This window comes from Chiloscyllium plagiosum, chromosome 3, assembly GCF_004010195.1.
Source record: "Chiloscyllium plagiosum isolate BGI_BamShark_2017 chromosome 3, ASM401019v2, whole genome shotgun sequence".
NCBI classification, from domain to species: Eukaryota; Metazoa; Chordata; class Chondrichthyes; order Orectolobiformes; family Hemiscylliidae; genus Chiloscyllium; species Chiloscyllium plagiosum.
Genome location: NC_057712.1, coordinates 118,123,640 through 118,146,635, shown reverse-complemented (window position 1 = coordinate 118,146,635; position 22,996 = coordinate 118,123,640). Strand labels below are relative to the sequence as shown.

Here is a 22,996-nt window from a genome sequence, read left to right as displayed (position 1 = left end):
ATGCAGAAAAAACTCCCGGATTCATACACTCGAACAGTTGAAACTTTTGATCCTTCCAAGTACTGCACTGCTTCTGTTGAAACCAAACTTTTGCCACGGGTAAGTTTCAAACTGCACAATCCAATTATATGCAAATACTCAGGGACACAAGACCGTTGTGGATGAGCAAATCTGCTTTTAAACAAATGAGATAATATCCGAGATGTCACATAAAGGTGAAGCCATTTCATATATTCCGTACTGAAAAAATCTAACCGTTAAGTATTTTTCTCAAACTGGCAGCCAAGTGGTTTGGAAACTAAAATTAACTCACAAAAATAAAACATCAAACAGCAGCAGTGAGCAGAATGGACAATGACAGTCAGCAGTAATATTCACCCCAAATTACTTACTAAAACATACTTTTGCTGATAAATTTTGTCCATTTGCGATAATACTTTGGGAGAGGATGGGGGAGTTGGAGAGATGAAAAGGGGAGAAGAGAGACAGCGAGACGGCGAGGGCAGCGAGACGGCGTGGGCAAAGTGCACAACACTGGCATCCACCTGACAATGTGGGAAATTGACCAGTTGTGTGCTACACACAAAAAGCAGATCAAATCCAACTCAGCCAGTTACCACCTCATCAGTCCAGGCTGGTCATCAGGAAAGTGACTGAAAGGGTCATCAACAGTTCTATGAAACAGCACTTGGAAAGGAATAACCTGCGCACTGAAGTTGTGTTTTTTTGGTACACATTTGGCTCCTGATCCCCTTACAGCTTTGGTCAAACATGGGCAGCAGAACTGACTCCAGAAGTTTGGCTACCATTGGCACCAGGCCAGCATTTGACTGAATATGTCACTGGAGAGCTCAAGCTAAACGGAGGTCGATGAGAACTGGAGGAAAGCACTCAGCTGGTTGGAGACCTATCATCCCCAATGAAGATTATTTTACTGGTTGGAAATCAAGTATCTCAAATCCAGGACATCTGTGCAGAACTTCCTCAGGATAGTATCCTAGAGCAGAACAAGCTGTGGAGCACCTAATTAAAGGTCTACACACTGATGAGGGACATAGATAGGATGGAGAGGAACAAACTTTTCCACTTTGTGGAGGGATGAATAACCAAGGGGCATAGATTTAGGGCAAAGAACAGGAGGTTGAGAGAGGATTTAAGGAAGAATTCTTTCATACAGAAGGTGGTGCGTATCTGGTACTCTGTTTGAAACGTTGAGCGAAGCAAGAACCATCACAACATTTAACAAGCATTTAGCCAATCACTCGAAGTGCAATGATATTCAAGGCCATGAACCAAGTACTAGAAAATGGGAATAGAATAGATAGGTGCTTGATGGCCAGCTATGATCTAACCAATGTGACAGCAGGGAGGTTTAAAACAAAGAGCCCGAGCAGTGTACAGTTCAGCTGTGGGAGAAACTAGTCACTTGGAAATAACTAAATTGAGTCATACAACTCGTCCATGCTGACCAGATTTCCGAAACTGAACTAGTCCCATTTGCCTGTATCCCTTTAAACCTAAATCTGCTCCCTCCAAACCTTTCTTATTCATGCACCTGTCCAAATATCGTTTGTATGTTGTAATTGCACCCGTCTCCACCACTTCCTCTGGCAGTCTGTTCCGCATACGTACGACCCTGTTTGTCAACAGGTTACCCCCAAGTCCTTTTTACATCTTTCCCGTCTCATCTTAAACCTATTCCATCTCGTTTTGGACTCCCCTAGCTGAGGAAAAAGGCCTTGGCCATTCACCCTATGCATGCCCCTCATGATTTTATAAACCATATATAAAGTTATCTTTAAACCTCCCAAGCTCCAGGGAAAAGAGTCCCAGCCTATCCTTATGAAAAACTCTCCATTCCCGGGAACAACCTTGTAAATCTTTCCAATTTAATAATATCCTTTCTACAGCGGGGCAACCAGAATTGTACACAATACTCCAAAAGTGGCCTCACCGATGTTCTGTACAACCACAACATGGCCTTCTAATCCTATACTCAATGCTCTGACCAATGAAGGCAATCATACCAAACACTTTCTTCACCACCCTGTCTACCTGTGATGCCACTTTCAAGGAACGATGTACGTGAATCCCTTGGTCTCACCATTGGACAACACTCCCCAGGGCCCTACCATTACCTGTCTTGGTTTGTTTTATGTGCAGCAGCGCACATTTATCTAAATTAAACTTTATCTGCCCCTCCTTGGCCCAGAGTCGCAGCTGATCGAGACCCTGGTGTACTCAGAGATAACCTTCTTCACTGTCCACTATACAATCAAGTTTGGTGCGATCCACAAACTTACTAACCATGCCTTCTACATTCTTATCCAAGTCATTGATATAAATGGGATGACAGGGTGGCTCAGTGGTTAACACTACTGTAACTCAGCATCAGGAATCTGGGCTTGGTTCCAGCCTCAAGTGACTGTCGGCGTTGAGTTTGCACATTCTCCCTGTTCCTGTGTGGGTTTCCCCCCACAGTCCACTACAGGTTAAGTGGATTAGCCATGCTAAATTGCTCCCTGTCATGTTCTAGAATGTGTAGGTTAGGTGGATTAGACTGGGGAAATGCAGGGTTACAGGGATTGGGAGGTGGGGGTGGGGGGGGTGGGATCGGGGTGGGATGCTCTTCAGAGGATCGGTGTAGACTTGATGGGCCAAATGCCTGCTTCCACACTGGGTAGAGTTTCTATGAACTGACAAACTAGTGTTGGCCCAGCACCAATCCCAAAGGAACACCGTTGGTCACAGGCCTCCAGTCCAAAAAAAACCTTCGACACTACCTTCTGTTTCCTACTGCCATAATTTTTAGTGCATGGAGAAAGGCCATTCAGCCCATCGCGTCCATGACAGTGATTGGTAGTTGAGGATTTTATTCATTTATCAACCACAATCAGATATTTAGGTGGAAAGTGAGGGAGAGAGGGCTGGAGAGATGGTGCGCCAGGTAGGAAAGGCTGACAGGGAAGGCTGTGGTATGGGGTGGGGAGCAGGAAGAAAGCAGTGGAGTAGCTAAACAAGGCAAGGAATTATGATGAATGAAAGGGCAAAGAGACACAGTAGAGGGGTGGTGAGGACAGGGAACAAATCATAGATTAAAATAGTCTTTAATTTAATAACATACTGTAATTGTAAACCCAACTGAACCAAGGTGATATTTTCGTTTCAGTTATCAGTCATCATGATTCATCTGAAACAAGATTACCAGTATTTGAAGATTAGATTTGAATGAAAGCAGTTTTGGCTGCGGTCTTTCACTCAGTTAGCAAAGAGTTGCAATTGCCTGCGAGTTTGCACAGAAGACCTCTACAGCCAGCAACAAATGCTGACTTTCGGTATGACTGCAGATCCAAACCCAAGTGAAACACAGGTACAAGGACACTGTGACAATCTCTCTCTGTCTCTCGCTCTCGCTCCCTCATTCTCTCTCTCTCTCTCTCTCTCTCCCTCTCTGTGAGGCGATATATTGTTTTCCATACAGAAACCTGTTCGAATGTGTGAAACCAGCTGATCTCCAGGAATGTGAACACCACCACAACAATTTGAACAACACAATACAGGTTAGATCGGGAAATACACACCAGTGAGATTTAATTTTGGAATAGGAAGTGGCTCAGTTGGCACTGGATGGTAAGAGAACAGAGTAAACATCCCTCGTCCTGGAGGAAGTGCCATGGTTCGTTGACATAGTTGTAGTAACCTGTTGCAAAATAAAATAAAAATCGATTTTATATTAAGTAATAGATTTTTGAAAATAAACTGCAACATGTGAAACTATATTGGTCCCTATCATGTAGCATTTGGCAACCAAATTAGGCAGATAGATATGAGACAGTAAACACTATGTTGTGTTACATAGTTGTGTATCAGACATGAGACAAAGCAAAGGGACACAGGATCGAAAGTTATACAGCGCCATTAAATTAGACCCCTGGTTGACCTAAATTCACCAACTGCTTTGGTTTTATCACCATTAATTTTTTTGTCAGGGAATATCGAAATTTTCAACTGATCCATCCTCAGGACATACAGGGGAAATGCTGAACATCTCTGCAAAAGGTACGCACAATTTTGTAATGCATTCTGACAGTTTAAGCATAATTAGCAACACAGGCTAGGTTTCCCCTGCTCAAAATGGAGGCCCTGATAAAGCAAGAATCAGACATGTCATCCTATAATCCAAATGGTGGATGAAGGGGCCATAGGGGATCAGAGAAGGTAGAAATGAAGGACAGGGATGGAGGAGAGGACCAGAGGACAGAAAGGAAATTCTAAGATTTCCATGAGGAATGTGTTTCATCTCTGAGCCAAATGGAGGTGAACAAAAGGGCAGACCAGTAATTTCCTGTTTATTGGAATCTAATAAACTGCTGTACTGAGGTGTGCATTATGTCAGAGCCCTGCCCAAACCACAGAAAGTAAATAGATCTGTCAAAACAGAGTTCAGATTGAAACATTTCAGTGCATTTCTTCCAAACTGGTGTAACCACGGGTTAAAGATTCAAGTAGTTGAACTGTATATAAAAGGAAAGCCACAGGTTCAATCGCAGGTTTGTACGAGATTAGCCATGTTTTTCATGCCAGGCTATTGATCAGAGAATTAAATCTGGGTGTGACGATGCTGAGAGCAAATCTGGTTGTAACTGCCCCTCTCCCAGCCTCACCCATTACCTGCCACAGCTGAATGCTCTGCAGCCAATACTGTTTAAGCTCATCAAATCAAGAGTAGTCCTTTTGTAAAGGCACTGGCATTACAATTCAACTGAGGCTCAGAGCACGCAACCCAACCAAGCATTGCTGCCTTCCACAGGAAAACTGATGACCGAAGAGATCGATAAAGAAAAGGCAGGAGTTCATACTTTAGTTCTGATTGTTTGCTTCAAGTCTCACTAACAGAAAGAAAGAATTTAAATTTGTATCATGCCTTTCACAATATCAGAACATTCAAGGCATTTTATAGTCAATCACATGCTTTCAATGCATCAGTCAACTTATACACAGCGAGATCCCACACACCAGTAATGAGAGGGGCTTTGGGTGCTGGGTGAAAGACAATTACTGACCCCCAAATGTTCGCCAAAGTACGTTAAGTAATTTTATCGGGCATCCGAAGGAAATTAGTTTAATGCTCACCGAAAAGGCAGCATCTCTAACAGTGGAGCATTCATGTGGTGTTGCAATGAACTAATTGTCTTGTGCTCGAATTTCTGGAGTGTTGCGATGATGTGCATGGGTAGGGTGAACAGCCAAGATCTTTTTCCAGAATAGGGGAGTCCAAAGTTAGAGGGCTTACATTTAAGATGAGAGGACAAAGATTGGAAAAGGACCTGAGGGTTAACTTTTCCATGCAGAATGTGGTGTGTGTAAGAAATGAGCTGCCTGAGCAAGTGGTGGACCCGGATACAATTACAACATTTAGGAGGCATCTGGATGGATACATGAATAGGAAGGATTTGGATGGAAAGGAGCCAAATGCTGGCAAACGGGATTAAGTCAGATTGGTATGTCTGGTTGGTGAGGATGAGTTGGACCGTGCTGTATGACTCTATGACTTGATATCTCATGACTCAGAAATCCACTCCTCCTTCTATCAGAGAGCTGCATCTAGTATTTCTGATTTGTAATCTCCATAAATTAGTAAATAGGCCACAACAGCACTCTTTTGTGATACATTCTCTCTTGCCTGGATCTTCAAGCATTGCCTCTCATTGTATTGTGAAAGAAGTTGACATCACAGAAGCTGGTCATCGAGTCCATTGCGTCTCTGCCAGCTTTTCAATAGAGAATAGACTCAAATTGACAAAGTTGGCAGACCCCTGACTCTAAAAACTTCTACAAGGGCTGCTCAGAACCTAAGCTGTCAGGAGATGCTCAAAGACAAACCAGAATTATTCCCCTGTCTCTTGATCTGTCCCTTTCCACACAAGTTAGTAAAATTCCTGTCTTTCATGTGCCATTTCTCATGATGCACTGAGGTCTGCCTGATGGATTGTGGACAAAGGCTCTGCTGCATTACTCCCATCCCACCATTCACCGGACAAAATGAGTGCAACTTCGAAGACCTGAGTGTAAACTAAGATCACATGAGTTTTGCTTTCATATGTCTGTAGGTAAAAACAATGACTGCAGATGCTGGAAAGCAGATTCTGGATTAGTGGTGCTGGAAAAGCACAGCAGTTCAGGCAGCATCTGAGGAGCAGTAAAATCGATATTTCAGGCAAAAGCCCTTCATCGGGAATACAGGCAGAGAGCCTGAAGGGTGGAGAGATAAATGAGAGGAGGGTGGAGAGATAAATGAGATGAGGGTGGGGGTGGGGAGAAAGTAGCATAGAGTACAATAGGTGAGTGGGGGAGGGGATGAAGGTGATAGGTCAGGGAGGAGGGTGGAGTGGATAGGTGGAAAAGAAGATAGGCAGGTAGGACAAGTCATGGGGACAGTGCTGAGCTGGAAGTTTGGAACTGGGTTGAGGTGGGGGAAGGGGAAATGAGGAAACTGTTGAAGTCCACATTGATGCCCTGGGGTTGAAGTGTTCCGAGGCGGAAGATAAGACGTTCTTCCTCCAGGCGTCATGTGGTGAGGGAGCAGCGGTGAAGGAGGCCCAGGACCTCCATGTCCTCGGCAGAGTGGGAGGGGGAGTTGAAATGTTGGGCCACAGGGCGATGTGGTTGATTGGTGCGGGTGTCCCGGAGATGTTCCCTAAAGCGCTGTGCTAGGAGGCGCCCAGTCTCCCCAATGTAGAGGAGACCGCATCGGGAGCAACGGATACAATAAATGATATTGGTGGATGTGCAGGTAAAACTTTGATGGATGTGGAAGGCTCCTTTAGGGCCTTGGATGGAGGTGAGGGAGGAGGTGTGGGCGCAGGTTTTGCAATTCCTGCGGTGGCAGGGGAAGGTATCAGGATGGGAGGGTGGGTTGTAGGGGGGCGTGGACCTGATCAAGTAGACACGGAGGGAACAGTCTTTGCGGAAGGCGGAAAGGGGTGGGGAGGGAAATATATCCCTGGTGATGGGGTCCGTTTGGAGGTGGCAGAAATGTCGGCAGATGATTTGGTTTATGCAAAGGTTCATATGTCTGTACCTGTTTTCTTTCTCTTCGATGTACTCGTGGTCGCTCATTTCTGGCATCTGTATGACGTTAACACGGACTGGGTGCGTGCTCTGAAGCAGGCGGCGAACCTCCTGCACGCGCAGATCTTCGTTCCAGATTAGGGACATCAAATCCTGGTTCATGTCATTCATCCCATCTTCCTCCTCCTCAGCTTCAGTGCCCGAGGCTCCATCAGGTAGTAACACGTGCCCGATCGCCTGCAAACACCATCAGATTAACAAACAATGGTTTCTGGACCTTTCAGAGGGGAATAGCTCAGTTGATTGAAGGTGGTGACTAACTGAGCCTTGCGCTTCCGGAGAATCCTGTTAATCTGGATCGGGCTTGAGGAGTGTGGGTGATATTGGGTCTCAGTGCCCTGGGTTGTGAAGGGTAAATAAACAAGTCAAGGCTCCTAACCCTGACCAAATTCCAGCCATCCCTGTTGGAAGTTTGGGCATGACGGAAGGATGCTCACATCACCAGATCCCTCCACTGGAGTCCTGTATACAAGGTTCACAAGATAGTGATGAGTTACCAGTTCTTGGGGAACTGTACCCCTGGCTGGAAAACAATACCCTTCGTTGGACAAGAGAGGGAAAGGGGGCTTGGAAAAGAGGAGGCACAAAAAGTAGTTTGGGGTTCACACCCCTTAAATTTGGTCAGGAGTGGAGCGGTCTGAGAACAACCAGGGTGCCAGGAACAAATACAATAGTTGTTTTGATGAAACAATACCTTAATTGATATCAGTCATCTGAGGTCCCACCAATGGAGTGGTTGAATTATTTTATGCATTATTTTGGAGAAATCAGTTGTTCCATACACAGTCATTTTTACTTTCAACATTTACCACTCAAGACAAAGTAATAATTCTCTCCAGCAACAGTTCTGACGTGAGGTCATCAGCCTGAAACATTAACTCTGCCGGCAGATGCTGCCTGACTAATATTTCCAGCGTTCTTTTCTCATTTACATTGACACAAATGTCATCTCACGACCAAAAGTTTCTCTATACTGCCACTGCAACTTTGGGCCTGTCTATCTTTGGAGATCTTGTAATCATTACTAGAGCACACGATACAATGCAAAATTGAAGCTATTGTTCATTCCTCTACATTACGTGAAATGGAACAAATAGGAGGATAAAATCCACATGTCTCCAGTTCAGAGACAAAGGTATTACCAATTAGTCAAGAAAGCCGACATTCGCAAAGCACATCAACTCTAAAATTTTCCATCTCATTTTAAATGCAATGCCCATATATGTCTAATCTTGGTTTTTTAAATTTGGCAAGGGGATGTGGGCATTTTTAGTCAGCCAGCATTGACAGCCTATCCCTAATGCTGCCCTGGAGAAGATGGTGGTGAGCAACCTTCCTGAATCACTTCATTCTCTAGGTGTAGGGACATCCACGGTATTGTTCAGCATGCAGTTCCAGGATTTTGACCCAGTGCCATTGAGGCAATAGTGATATATTTCCAAGTTGGGATGGTGTATATGGTTTGGAGGAGAATTTGCTGATGGTGGTGGTGTTTCTTCTGTTGCCCTTGTTCTTCTAGATGGTAGAAGTTGCAGGTTTGGAAGATGTTGCAGGGAGTTACTGCAGCGCATGTTGTAGATGGTACACACTGCTGTTACTAAGGGTCGGTGGGGTGCCAATCATGCAGGCTGCTTTGACCTGGATGGTGTTGGTTTTTTTGAGTGTTGCTGGAATTTCATCCATCCAGACAAATGGAAAGCATTCCATTACAGTCCCGACTTGGGTCTTGTAGACGACGGACAGGAGGTGAGTTACTCACTGCAGAATTCCTGGCATCTGATCTGCTCTTGTATTTACATGATTTATCTAGCTGAGTTTCTGGTCAATGATAACTGCCAGAATGTCGATTGTGGTTTATGTGAGTCAATGTTCTCACTGTAAACCATACAACACTCCACATTCCAGAATGTTCCATGCAGTGCAACTAATGGACTATGCAATTAGGAAAAATGAAGAGAGAATGTAGGTATTCAGCTCAGCTTACATGTCAGATTTTATGGACTTTCAGACTTGAATCCCTCTAACTTGCAGCATTTTAGCAAGAAATGAGACTAGGTCTGATGTATATTGCACAAAGTTGACATGTGACATATACAGGAATAGCATTGAAATTAAAAATTAAAATCATATTTCAGTATTCAAAGCTACTGTCAGATTTCGAGAACAAAACCTTCCGTTCAGGTATCTCATGTTGCCACACAAGTTAGTGCAAACTTACAGATTTTGTCTTGTGTAGATTTCCTTCATGCGCCTGCTTGGAAAGGTCCTGGCGTCCAATAAGAGAACAGGCTGCTTCCGACCAATCTGAGGAAGGTTGCTCACGGCAATGATAAATAGCATCACGTATTGGGAGCGCAACCCCAAAGGGAACAGACTCCAAATCCTTTAAGGTAAATCCTACAGAAGTAATACAACCACAGGTGACATTTACACTGAAAACCCTTACATAGGCACAAAAAGAGAAATTGCTGGAAAAGCTCAGCACCTCTGGCTGCATCTGTGGAGAGAAATCAGACTTAACGTTTCAGGTCCATAGAATAGAATCCCTACAGTGTGGAAACAGGCCGCTTGGCCCAACAACTCCGCACTCACCTTCCAAAGAACCATTCCCCTACCCTATTATCCTATATTTACCCCAGACTAATACACCTAACCAACACATCCCTGAACACTTTGGGCAATTTAGCATGGCCAACTCACCTAACCTGCACATCTCTGGATTGTGGAAGGAAACCCACACAGACACGGGGAGAACGTGCAAACTCCATAAAGACAGTCGTCCGAGGTTGGAATCGAACCCGGGTCCCTGGCGCTGTGAGGCATGGTGACGCTAACCACTGAGCCACCGTGCCGCCTAAGGGTCGAGTGACCCTTCCTCAGAATGTAAGTCTGAACTGTACAAATGTGCAGAGTCTCTTGTGAGGCTTGCATTTCTTGTTGAAGTTCATGACGCTGTAGTTTTCTTTGCTGGGGGAGAATGTAAGGCACTATGTACCTCCCAATCAAACCTTGTTTAAGCAGAGAACTCCGGCGATAGCAGATTACCAAACTGCTTCATTGGCTGGTTGTGCCATAAGCAACGTTTGATTCCTGAGTGCTGAAATGGCTAATCTTAGCTCAGATGTGCTACAAATAGCTTCAATCGGCATGAGAATACCAGGCAAACCAAGGGAACAAGTTCTACGCTGGTACACCCCACATTCTAACAATCGAACCAGATCGTCTGTGCAGATTCAAGTGAATAAATGCCACCTGAACAAGGCCTATTGAGGCCATGAACAAGGAGGCAACACCTTTAGAAAAGGAAGAGGGCAAAGTCATTTACAAAGATAAAGAAATTGTAAAGTAGCAAATTCTAAATGTATTTTGGCAATGCAGTTCAAAGCTCTGTGGCAATAGCTTTACATACTGTATTAATCATGGGCTGAAAAGGTGGTGGAAGCATGAAGAGGATACATTTGCAGAGCAGGGGAGTGGAACTAACTGGACAGTCTCTTTCAAAGGGTCAGGATAATCATGATGAGTTGAAAAGCCTTGTTCTGTGCTGTATTTTTCTATTTTCTTCATCTACCGTCTGCCAAGCACTCTCAACACAACACAAATATCTCAGGCACTGTGAAGAGATAAAACTCCATTCCCAGTTGGATACAAAAGGTGCTGTGGGACTCTGACTCCCTTTTACTCCCTACCTGCCAAGGAAGAATTCCCAACCACTTGACAAAAGGACAGCTCAGTTCTTGGGGATCCAAATGTGGGTGAGCTGGAGCCATCAACCAGCTGGACTCTACGATGCCCTGCTGCTCAGACTCCATGCCCTGCTGGCCACTCCTGGTCAGATACTTAAAAATTCAAGACAGTCAGTCTTGGGAGCTTACCGAGGTTTGTAAGTGAAACCACCAGCTTCGCCGCTAAGCTGGAAGACGAGGTGCATGGATTCAGACTAAGCCTGAGAAGAGACGGAAAAATGTAAACAAACAAGTGGGATTTTGCGCAAAGCAGCTGAATAATAAAGAGAAAATATCAATTTAGATGTTTGTTACCTTTTGTTGTCTTCTTCTGCCTGCTGTTTCCTTTGTCCTGTTCAATAGTTTAGAAGATGTAACAATTGAAAGATAGCAGAACTATTATATAAGAGCATGTCATTTTAATTTCAGCCCTTCCAACTGTTATACACAGTACATCATATCATGTGTGTCACAATACCATATATTTTAACAATCCTTTGTATTGAACAGAAACTGAAGTACATCCTGACCTATGACGGAATCTCTCACTAACTCGATGGTTGGCTCCGATAATTCATTATGTCTCAACAAATTGTGCACCAAGTACAAGATTCTGAGGTCCCAGAGTAGTGAGAATTCCACTCCTGTATGATAACTACTCACTTGCCCTTTCACAAAACAATTAGCTTGTTAAAGTGGAAAAGCAACATATGCTTTTCCTTCACAGTGCGCGTGCCTTTTCCTGTCCACATGGTTTAGTTTTGGATGGGTGTTAGTTTTGGAATCTGGAAGGCAGAGGAAACATAGGCTGGATAAGAAAGAACTGGGTTCAGCAAGGCTTCATGGAATATATTTTAATGCAAGCAGCATAAGGAATAAGACAGGTGAGCTTAGGGCATGGGCAGACATATGGGAGTGTGATATAGCATTGACAGAGACTTGGCTGAAAGATGGGCAGGATCAATATTCCTGCTTATGGGGCATTCAGATGTCAATCAGGGAATCAATTATAAAGTGAGGATAGGATGATCAAATAATGTCAGAGAGTTACAATGAACAAATGGGACAAAAAGGCTGTTAGGGCATTGTAGGCTCCCAGTCAGGGACAGTTAGAGGATCAAAAGTGTCAGCATATTTCAGAGAAATGCAATAATCACATTAGGGGATCTTAACCACCCAAATATTAAGGGGGATAGTTTTAGTTTGCATGACAGGGAGAGAACAAAATTCCAAAATTGCATTCAGAACTGTTTAAGCCAGTACATGGGAGAGGACAGTTCTAAATATTTGGAAATGAGCCCAGGCAGGTGGAATACGTGTCAGATTTGGAAATAGTGACCATAACTCAGTTAGCAATAAGATAGTTAGTGAAAACAGTAAGGATGGGCTGAAAATAAAACTTCTAAACTGAGGAAAGGCTAATTTTACTAAGAATAGATACAATTTGGCCCAAAAATGACAGGGAGCGATTACTTGCAGGTAAAATTGCATCAGACTATAAGACCTATTCAAGGAGGAAAAAGGGCAAATATTTTTCAGTAAAGGCAAAGGGTGGGATCAAAAACTGAGAATCCTGGATGCCAAGGGACTTAAAATTTAGGATCAAGAGAAAGAAAAAAGCTAATGGCAGATATAGAGGGTTCAATACAGGAGACTCCTTACAGGATCTTAAAAAGGAAATTAGAAAAGCAAAGAGAGTGTATGAGAAAGGATTGGCAGATAAAGGAAAGCTCAAAAGTGTTTTAAAAAAATGTGTAAAGAGAATAACAAGGAAAAGAGTAGGGCATAGTAGGGACCATAGAGAAAATAGAAGACATAGAATCCCCACAGAAAGAGGTCATTCGGTTCACTGAGTCTGCACCAACCCTCTGAAAAGCATCCCATCCAGACCCAGCTCTTCCACCTTATCCCCATAATCCTGCCTTTACCATGGCTAACCCTTATACCATACACACCCCTGGACACTACGAGATCATGTATAATGGCCAATCCATCCAACCTAAGAGGGGGCCAATTTAGAACGGAACTGAGGAGACATTTCTTCAGCCAGAGTGTGATGGGCCTGTGGAATTCATTGCCACGGAGTGCAGTGGAGGCCGGGACGTTGAAGGTCCTCATGGCAGAGATTGATAAAGTCTTGATCTCGCAAGGAATTAAGGGCTACTGGGAGAGTGCGGGTGGAGTTGAAATGCCCATCAGCCAATGATTAAATGGCGGAGTGGACTTGATAGGCCGAATGGCCTTACTTCCACTGCTATGTCTTATGGTCTAGCCTGCATATCTTTGGACTGTGGGAGGAAACCAGAGCACGCAGAAGAAACCTGCGCAGAAACTGCAAACTCCCCACAGACAGTCACCCAAGGCTGGAACTGAACCCAGGTCCCTGGTGCTGTGAGGCAGCAGTGCCAACCACTGTGCCACCATGCCGCCTAAGCATGAATACGGAAGACATGGGCATAATCAATAATTTGTGACAGTCTTCACAATAGGACGATGCGAATGCAGACATCAAGGTGGAAATTAATTAATATGTAGAGAGGACTTACTAAAAGGTTGAGCAGCCTTAAAAATGGTTAAATCTACAGGCCTGGAAAAAGACTGGGTCAAACATGAGTTAAGTAACAATTTTACAGAGAAAAACAAAAGGAAAGAATGAAGAAAAAAAAACAAACAACTGAAATGAAAGAAAGAAAAAATGTTGTATTTATATGGTATGTCACAGAGGATTATACAGTTTATGGGGTATTTTTGAAGCACAGTCAATAGGGTAAAGGAATGGCATGGAAATGTGGCTGACTTTTAACTGCCCTCCATGCAATTAGGAATGGGTATTAAATGTTGGCCGAGCCAGTAATGCCAATAGTCCACGAAAGACTGTTTTGAAAAATTAGGCAAACTCCAAGCTAATTATGTACAGAAATCTCCCACAAAAAGCAATTACAGAAAAAAAGTGGGATAGCCTCCTTGTTCTAAATAATGATGTTAGGTCTAAACAGATTATATTTTAATACAACTTCTGGCAAGCGGGTGAAAAGTTGATTATTTCCAACACTTTTTGCTCATTGCTAACTTCTTGTTCCTCAACTGCAGGGCTCCTATTCCATGAATACAATTTATAATTAACTGTCTACTTTTCCTCTCCCCTGCGATTTGCAGAACATACTAACAAGGTGCTCCAGAACTCAACTTCTGCTTTCCCAAATTTGTTGCCTTGGAGACATTTCAAGAACTGCCCCTGGGATTCAGTTTTCCGTCTTGGATCCAACACTGACATCTAGTTTCTGCTGTGTGTGTTCAATCAGGAATGAGGGTGGATCTTTGCAGAGTGAGAAATTGCGCAGGAAATAACCGCATCTGTATCTTATAATCACTTAGCTTTCCGCAATAAAGTCTGGCTGCTGCATCCAAAGGCTGTCTTAATCTTAACCTTGCACCAAAGCAATTAACTTCAAAGCATAATGCGCATTTTCTGAGGCATGACAGCTTTAACAGGCAATTCCCTGTAAATTCCATTTCTGGGTCACAGTTCTTGTTGCCTCTAGTACTAAATGCATTTCAAAACCATTCTTAGCCAAGCAAGTTCTTTGGATGCAATTTCAATGAAGTAATTTCCTGACAATGAGTCTGGAATACTTATTGCTGAATCTCATCAAGGTTAACTCCCATGTGCTTATCAAAACACAGAGCCCTGGAACCTTTACTCAGCAAAACAATCTTTCGTTGCTAGATGATTAGCACTAAGAGGGATTTCAACACTGCCTGTGCCAGTTCTCGCTACCTCACACAGGCTACAGCTTGTGTTTCGTATTCGATTTAGTGAGTGCCAGCAGTATTAGAAAATGGACCAAGCTAGGATATGAAATTACTTGCTGATAAAACCAACCCACTGAGAGGAATATTGAGGCAGTAGATATTGTGAAAGAACCCACGCAAAATTGAGTTGACCATCAAAATTGTGACCATGCACTTTCCCAGTGGTCTTCCCAGAGAGCGTAGAAAATGATCTAAAGATAATACCTGCTGCGATCCGAAATAAATACTGAGATGACTCTTGTGATAGTGCCTTTTCATCGCCAAGTACGTACAGTGCAAAACTCTGCAAAACAAAAAGCAAATTTTCTCAGAAAATACCTCACACCCCAATTGACCACCTTGTACTCTCCAACCATTTCCTCAAACAAAGATTCAGATGCTTCTTCATATGCCAAAAGCAAACCCCTTTCATTACCCTGCAGAATCTGCTCCATACATTCAATAGCCTGTGAAATGGTTAGTTAAATTGCCTGTCAACTTTTTCCACCTCTGACCCCAATTCTGTGCTACCAGCTTGTGTAACTACAAGATATTTACTGAAGAATCATTGAGGATGAAGGGAGGCTTACAGCCCATTATTGCTGGGCTGGGGCTCCCGGATATCCGTTCATCTTGTTCTACCAATGTTTCCCCATAAACTCTCTCAATTTTCGCTTTATATAGTATATATCCAATTTCTCTTTCCTTCTTACAATTTTGATCAGAGACTATTGATTGTTTATGTGGGTGGTGCTTGATTTGGTTGGAATTAATCTTCTATCAGTGTGAAAACCTGTGAAAAACATGCACTTAAGTTTTACTGTGACAATTCCCTGACTGCACTGGCCCCTTCTCCGTTCTCCATCAGATTTCTTTGTGCATATTTTGAAATAATGGGTCAGTTCGTTCTTCTCTGGCCTGTGCCATTGTCACTTTATCAGGGACTGCATTAAATCCCAAGGACATGATATGATGATAAATGAAATTCCATTTTGATTCCCTGCATATGATCTGAGCTCGATATCCCTCCAGCAGCATCATCGTTGGAAACTGCACACACAGTGGACAATAATAGATCCCATCCTGCGTCTGATCATTTCATCGTATTATCCAAAGAACATAAAAAATAATGTCTCCTTGTACAACACAGAATAAGCCCATCTTCTCTTTCAAGATGCTGAGTTTACTGGGGCACAGTTTCCACTCTTTTCCACAATTTGGACAGAATTGATCAAACCAGTGCAGTCAAGGAATTGTCACAGTAAAACTTAAGTGCATGTTTTTCACAGGTTTTCACACTGATAGAAGATTAATTCCAACCAAATCAAGCACCACCCTCGAAAACAATCAATAATCTCTGATCAAAAGTGTGAGGTTCTGCTGGATTTGTAAACTTGAAATATGCTAACTTGTTTTAGGAATGCTTTATGTCCTTTTGGTCAAAAATTGCTCAGTTTACTGAGACTGATCTGTGCACACCAAATAAACAATTATCTTAGTAAAATGCATTTTTAAGATCATTTAACCCATTTTAAGCTCCTTGGAATGTGGATATTACTGGCTAGGCCAGAATTTCATGCCCGTCCTTAATTATTCAAGGATAGTTAAGAGTCAATCACGTTGCTGAGGGGCTGGAGTCACATGTAGGCCAGACCAGGTAAGGACAGCTGCTTTCTTCCCTAACAGACATTAGTGAACCAGATGGAATTTTCCAACAAATGACAATGATTTCATGGTCATCATTAGGCTCTTAATTTCAGATTCTATTAGCATTTTAGTATTAGTATTCCACTAGTAAACCTTCGCCAGATTACCATCATTAAATCCTGCAGACAGCAAAGAGAGGACAAAGGTGGTTGGAGGACAATCACCTCAACCCCAGAAAACGGCTAGAGCTCGTCAGGATAGTGTCCCAGGCCCAACCTTGATCAGTTTTACATCGATCCTAAATCTACCGTAAGGTTAGAGTTGGAATGTTTGCTGATGATTGCCACATTCAGCACTATCTGTGACTGCATCAAGACTTGAACCTGAAAGGGTCAAATTTGGACTGATGAATGCTAGGTAGCCATCTTACAACACAAATAGTAGGCAGTTTCTGAATCCAATAATTTGACCACCACCCCACAATGTTCACCACTCACCAGAAATGTAATTAGCCCAACCACATAAGTATTGCGGCTACAAAAGCAGGTCAAAGGTTGGGAGTTCTGCAGTGATTCACCTCCTGACTCCCCAAACCCTCTCTATCATCTACAATGCACAAGTTAGGAGCGTAATGGAATACTATCAACTTGTATGAGATCTTTACCACCTGCAAATTCTCTTACAAACCACATACCACTGCAACTTGGACTTACCTCACTATTCCTTCACTGTTGCTGGGTAACAATTGTGTAACTCCTCCCAAACATTTTAAGTATTTTACTTTGTTTTTGCTATTGCTTAGTGACGGGAAAGGGAGGTTCTCAGAAATACATTCCAGAGTACAATTTTACCCCAAGTATTTAAAAATATACAGGATGTAGATAATTATCATTGCAAAGTCTTCAAATGAGATTGCTGCAAACCACTGAAATTTAACATTTCTTTCTTTTCTGTGATCACAGATGAAGGAATTTAACTTTTTTCCCCAAAATTTACACATCTTTCATAAATTTTGCAGCAAAAAACTATCTGAATGTTGAACCAGTAATGGAAGCAAGACAGAACTGGTATAAATATACTGTCATGTGGACACATTGAGAAATTGTTGAGGGGACCCAGGAAAGCAGGTTAACTATCGTTTATTGCATGAGCACACAAGAAGAGGCAGTCTTGTCATCATGGAATGTAAAACTAACCTCTGATGGATTATAGAAATCTTCATAAAAGTAAAGTTGCCATTGTCCCAAAAGACCACAGGGTTGCTCTCTCATTGGAAACACATCTGGTGGCGAGTCTAATCTTGAGGTCACCATTCCTCAGGGTGAGGGGCCAAGTTGAGAAGATGGGACCATCATGCTAATCTCAGCCAGCGGTGAAACGAACCCGCTCTGTTGCCATCACTCTACATCACAAACCAGCCGTCCAATCAAATGAGCTAGTCAACCTCTGCTAATCTTTCTACAAGACATTACAACATAAATATTGCAACTTGTACTCTTGTGCGTCCAGGTGTCTTAATTTATCTGTTGTTTTCCCACAGGCTTTACAGACATTGGCTGCATTTCACTCAAGGTCAGTTCCATCTTGCTGATAATGCAGCTTTTATACTCTTGTCTGCCTTCATAGATTACAGTTTCCATCTCCTTTTACAAACTGACTCAACCCCTTCAATACTCTTTTTTTAAAATGTATTTTGAACTCATTATCTGGTGCAACTTAGAAATACACAATTTCGTCAGTTGCACAAAGATCAGACATTGAGCAGGAACTTAGTGCGAGATTACCAAAGCCACAATTAAATAAGTTTGAAAACCGTCCTCATAAAATGTAATCATAGAGTACAGAATACCATTCGGACCATCAGGCCTGTGCCAGTAATCTGACAGAGCTCTACATGCAATCATACCTGCATCCCCAATTGCCCGTAAACCTTTTTCAAATATTTATTCGATCAGTTTTAAATATTACTTTTGAATCCGATCAGGCAATGCATCGAGATTGTAAGAATTTGCTACTCCCTCCTCTGACTCTTTTGTCAATTCGCATTGTTTACTTAATCAAAACCGCTCATAATTTTGAATTCCCAACCTTTCCTCAACTTTCTGTCTGCTGTGAAAACAGCCCAAGCTGCTGTGGTTGCCCCATAGAAAAAATAAATGGATAACTCTCAAAAATGGTGCAAGGATTGCAATATAAGATTAACTCAATTCCTTTGCTTCTGATGCAGGCTCTGCACAAAGTTCATGTTGCCTTTTAATTTACAAGATACGATTTACAATTTTTGCAGTTGAGCCTAACTGTACTGTTGAGTGGCTGTTTTACTGAATAGATTTCTTAGCATAGTCAAAGTTCATGGGAGTGGATTCAAAGTTCATGGGAGTGGATACAAAGCTGGCTGACGGACAGGAAACACAGCACAGTGCTAAACAGTGCCTTTCTGAATTGCATAAAAGTATACAATTAGATTCTTCTGGGTCAGAGTTAGGATGGTTACCTTTCCTGATAAACACTAATGGCCCAGACTGTGCAGGGAATAACTTCAAAAAACACAAAATGTTAAAATGTACTAAGCTGTGAGCAAGATAAAAAGAAACTTCAAGAGTCTGAAGTTCTGGTCACTCATGAGAAAGATACTATTAACCTAAAAAGAGCGCAGAAAAGTTTAATTGGATGTTACCTGGACTGGAAGGTTTGAGTTATAAGAAGAGGCTGGGTAGGCTGGGACTTTTTTTTGCCCTGAAGTGTAGGAGACAGAGAGGTGACCTTATACAAGCAGAGATAAGGTAGATAGCCAACAGCTTTTCCCCATGGTAGGGGAGTCTAAAACTAGAGCGCACAAGTTTAAGGTGAGACGGGAGCAATACAAAAGGGTCCAGAGGGGTAATTTTTTTCCACACAGAGGGTGGTGTCTGGAATGGGCTGCCAGAGTTGGTGGTGGAGGCGAGTACAATTTTGTCATTTAAGAAACATGTGGACAGATATATAGATGGGATAGTGTGGAGGGATTCGGATCAAACGCAGGCAAATGAGGCTAACTTAATTGTGAAAACTGGGCGGCTTGGATAAGTTGGGCCAAAGGGCCTGTTTTCACGCTGTAAACCTCTATGACTCTCTGACTCTAAAACAACATTAACACGGAATGAACAGATCGGTGGGAGCCAGAATTTCTTGCTGTGGAATATAGTGTGACAGTGAGAAGAATAAAAAGAGACAAATAAAATAAAGATCACAAATTCCAAGGGCAATTAAAAATGTACAGTGACACCTACATTCAATAAATACATTTTTAAAAACTTTCTGTCATAAAAGGCCTCCTCGCCTTTCACCAGATTTATTTCATGACACTGAAACAGGGAACAAACAAAATGTGTGACTAATTCCAAAGCTATTCTTAATTGCTTTCAGAATGAAGCAGTTTCAAGCACTCTCACTCTCTGCAATAAATTTAAAAGCTTTCCTTTGGTCCCAACATCCAAAGAGTTTTGTTTCTTTAAAAACAAGTCTAATAAAAGATATATTGTCAATGCTTCTGTTAAATTGAGCCACGAGAGTATACTTTATTCATACGAAGGGATTGCTTATGGTGGTTACATGCTTCAGTGAAAATTTAATCTTGTAAAATGCATAAAAATGTCTACAGAATTGTCAAACTGTGCATGAGCACTACCACTTCTAACTGACAGTGCTTACCCACTTCAGTAGTAAACAAATTATTCAAGTTAATCATATCTATGCGCACCAGATAAGTTTAGAAATGTGCCTTGGTTATCACATTTTCTCTGTCTCCAAAAATGACAATACTTGAGGTCAGAAATAGAAATTTGGATGATTAAGAAGTATACAGAATATTACAAGATCAAGAAGAGATAGCAATGTGTGCCCCAGCCCATGGGACCTGAGAACATACAGCTGACAATCAATGGATTTTGCACAGGATCTGCTGGCTCCATATCTAATGAAACAAGTTCAAAATAACAGGGAAGAAAGATTAAATGGAGGAACGTCAATGCATTGACCCATTTTGCCAAATCATTTACAAATTTGAAAGAGAAACAAGATGCAGACTTGCTGAAAACATTGCACAGTTTAAATGGCAATTTGTAGATGGCATAAATGTCATAAATCCCCCATTATTCCTCCAAAACAATAAAGCAACTGAAAACCATGGCAAAATGCTGACTTACCTGCACGATTAATTTTGTTCTTTCACAGATGCCAGGCAGGTAAGGGAAAGGGGACATTATGTCACCATTTAGACAAGAACTTAGCCACTGATAGATGCTTGGAGGTTCAGCAGTGAGGAAAGGCGGCTGGTGCATTAGTCTTGCGTGTGCTGTGTTAAAAAAGCAAGATCTTAAAATCTTAATAGCTTTATAGAGGCTCTACAACTTTATGCCAGTAACAAGTTTTCTTTCTTTATTTATTTATTCATGTTTCTGCATTCATATTCTATTTTTGATGTATTTTTCTGTGTTTTAAGTTGGTGCCAGACAGTGGCGACAATATACAAGAATTTTCACTATATCTTATTATAAGATACATGTGACAATCAAATAAATCAAGTTTCCTTTCACATTTGTCACCTGGTACAATGTCAAAATCAAGGGTATTTGTTAGCTTGTCAAAATGAGCCTTTTAATTAAGATTTGCATTAAGTACCTGATCAGTGATTAAGCACAATTACTTTAATCTTACAACTGGAGCCCCTCACTCGTGGATAAATGGACCGCCTCACATTTCTGATGAAGGGCTTATGCTCGAAACGTTGACTCTCCTGTTCCTCGGATGCTGCCTGACCTGCTGTGCTTTCCCAGCACCACACTTTTTGACTCTGACCTCCAGCACTTGCAGTCCTCACTTTCTCCTGCCTCACAGGATGTCAAGTGACCAAGAAAATCTCAGATTCAAGCCTGGGCCATAGCTGAGCTCAGCCAAGGCAAAGTTCATTTCGCTGACAAACTGTCTCTGTTTTACATTTAAACTTCCTTCCAATCACATTCCTTTCTGACCAACTTCCAGTTAAGCTTTTGTAAAGCCAGAGTAATAAAGGCCCAGATGGAGTTCATTCAACCCATTGCTCCACAGTTACTGGCATGGCCTCAATCAGGTCAGCACATTCTTCCATCCTTCAACCTATAATCCTTAAATGTGTACATCATGTGGTCTGCTATGCTTTCATTGCCAACAGCGCAGAAATGAGTTGTCATCAGTCCCAAAAATAGAGGTTTGTGATAGTTCTTTCTTGCCAGACTAATATGAAGCAACACTGAATTAAAATTGAAACTAACATGTGCAAGTAGTTATGTGTTATGTAGTTTTTAAAATATAAGCTAATGACAGATTTCAATGCAGTTGCTTCTGGGCCTCAGACAGATCATTTTGCCCTCAGCAATCCCACCCTGAAGAAACCTCCCATGTATGAAGTTCAAAGGCAGATATTACTTCACTGCGAACCTTGCAAAAGAAACCCTACATTTCAGATGCCAAGAAAAGCAGTGTGTTACCTTGATCGATTTTACAGGTTTGTTTCAAAGCCTTCACCAATAAAGGGTAGTCCCTCCAATAAGAATCCATGTACATGTCCAACTTCAAATCTCTGTCAGATGATACAAACCAAACTGTGGATTACACTTCCAATGAAGGAAAGACTGAAAACTTTAACAGTCAGTTGTTTTTTCTCAGCGATACTTTCAATGAGTTATGTCAGTGTTACTATTGAAATAAAGTATTCAACTTTAAATTCTATATTCCAAGGATGAAGAAAATAACAAGTTTTTACTTAGACTGAGGTAACAAGCATCACAGCAATAAATGACTATGAAAAATGTGGAAAAATATGTTTTTCCAATTGCATTCATGACTTATATAAAAAGCCTAATTAATTACATGGTTCCCTTTTTACATAAAAAGTGGACAGTCTCATCAAAGGAACACTGGATTTGGGAGCAGGTGTAGGCCATTCAGCCCTTCTAGCCCGCTCTACTACCCATTCAATAAGGTCACGGCTTATCTGGTTGTATATCAATTGGCTTGTCAGCTTCCAAAGAAACTTAAGCATCAAACACCTTGTCTATCAGAAATCGAGCAAACTCTGCCTTCAATCAGTTCAATTAGCTTGCCTCCACTGTTTTCTGTAGATGTTGACTAGCAGCCATTGGACAGAAAGCAAATTCTTAAATGAATTCAAAGGCAGTCTTCCTGTTCTTAAAACATTCTTCACTACTGTCCCAATCAACGATCCACACCATCTCTTACAATTCAATGAGATTACCCCTCATTCTTCTAAACTCCAAGGGGTATAGGCCCAATCTTCTCAATCCTTTGTGGTTGGAGAAGCCCTTCAATGAACAATAAGCTGAATGAATCTTCTCTAAGCTGCATCTAATGTGATGTACCATATGCAATATATATATATATATAGAACATAGAACAAAGAAGAATACAGCGCAGTACAGGCCCTTTGGCCCTCGATGTTGCGCCGGTCCAAGCCCACCTAACCTATACTAACCCACTATCCTCCATATACCTATCCAATTCCCGCTTAAATGCCCATAAAGAGGGGGAGTCCACCACTGCTACTGGCAGGGCATTCTATGAACTTACGACTCGCTGAGTGAAGGACCTACCCCTAACATCAGTCCTATATCTACTCCCCCTTAATTTAAAGCTATGCCCCCTTGTAATACCCGACTCCATACGCG

General features: G+C 42.1%; 1 protein-coding gene across 1 annotated transcript in view; it reads right to left on the bottom strand.

The window, feature by feature from the left end:
* anapc1 (anaphase promoting complex subunit 1) overlaps window positions 1-22,996 on the bottom strand; it is a 202,231-nt gene that overhangs the window by 125,666 nt on the left and 53,569 nt on the right. Inside the window, exons 19-26 of the mRNA XM_043675393.1 lie at window positions 21,800-21,891; window positions 20,480-20,628; window positions 14,874-14,952; window positions 11,172-11,208; window positions 11,007-11,077; window positions 9,350-9,528; window positions 7,082-7,308; window positions 3,582-3,700 (exon numbers count right to left, since the gene is read on the bottom strand). Of these exons, the coding sequence (XP_043531328.1) occupies window positions 3,582-3,700; window positions 7,082-7,308; window positions 9,350-9,528; window positions 11,007-11,077; window positions 11,172-11,208; window positions 14,874-14,952; window positions 20,480-20,628; window positions 21,800-21,891 (953 nt within the window). The remainder of the gene's footprint in view (window positions 1-3,581; window positions 3,701-7,081; window positions 7,309-9,349; window positions 9,529-11,006; window positions 11,078-11,171; window positions 11,209-14,873; window positions 14,953-20,479; window positions 20,629-21,799; window positions 21,892-22,996) is intronic.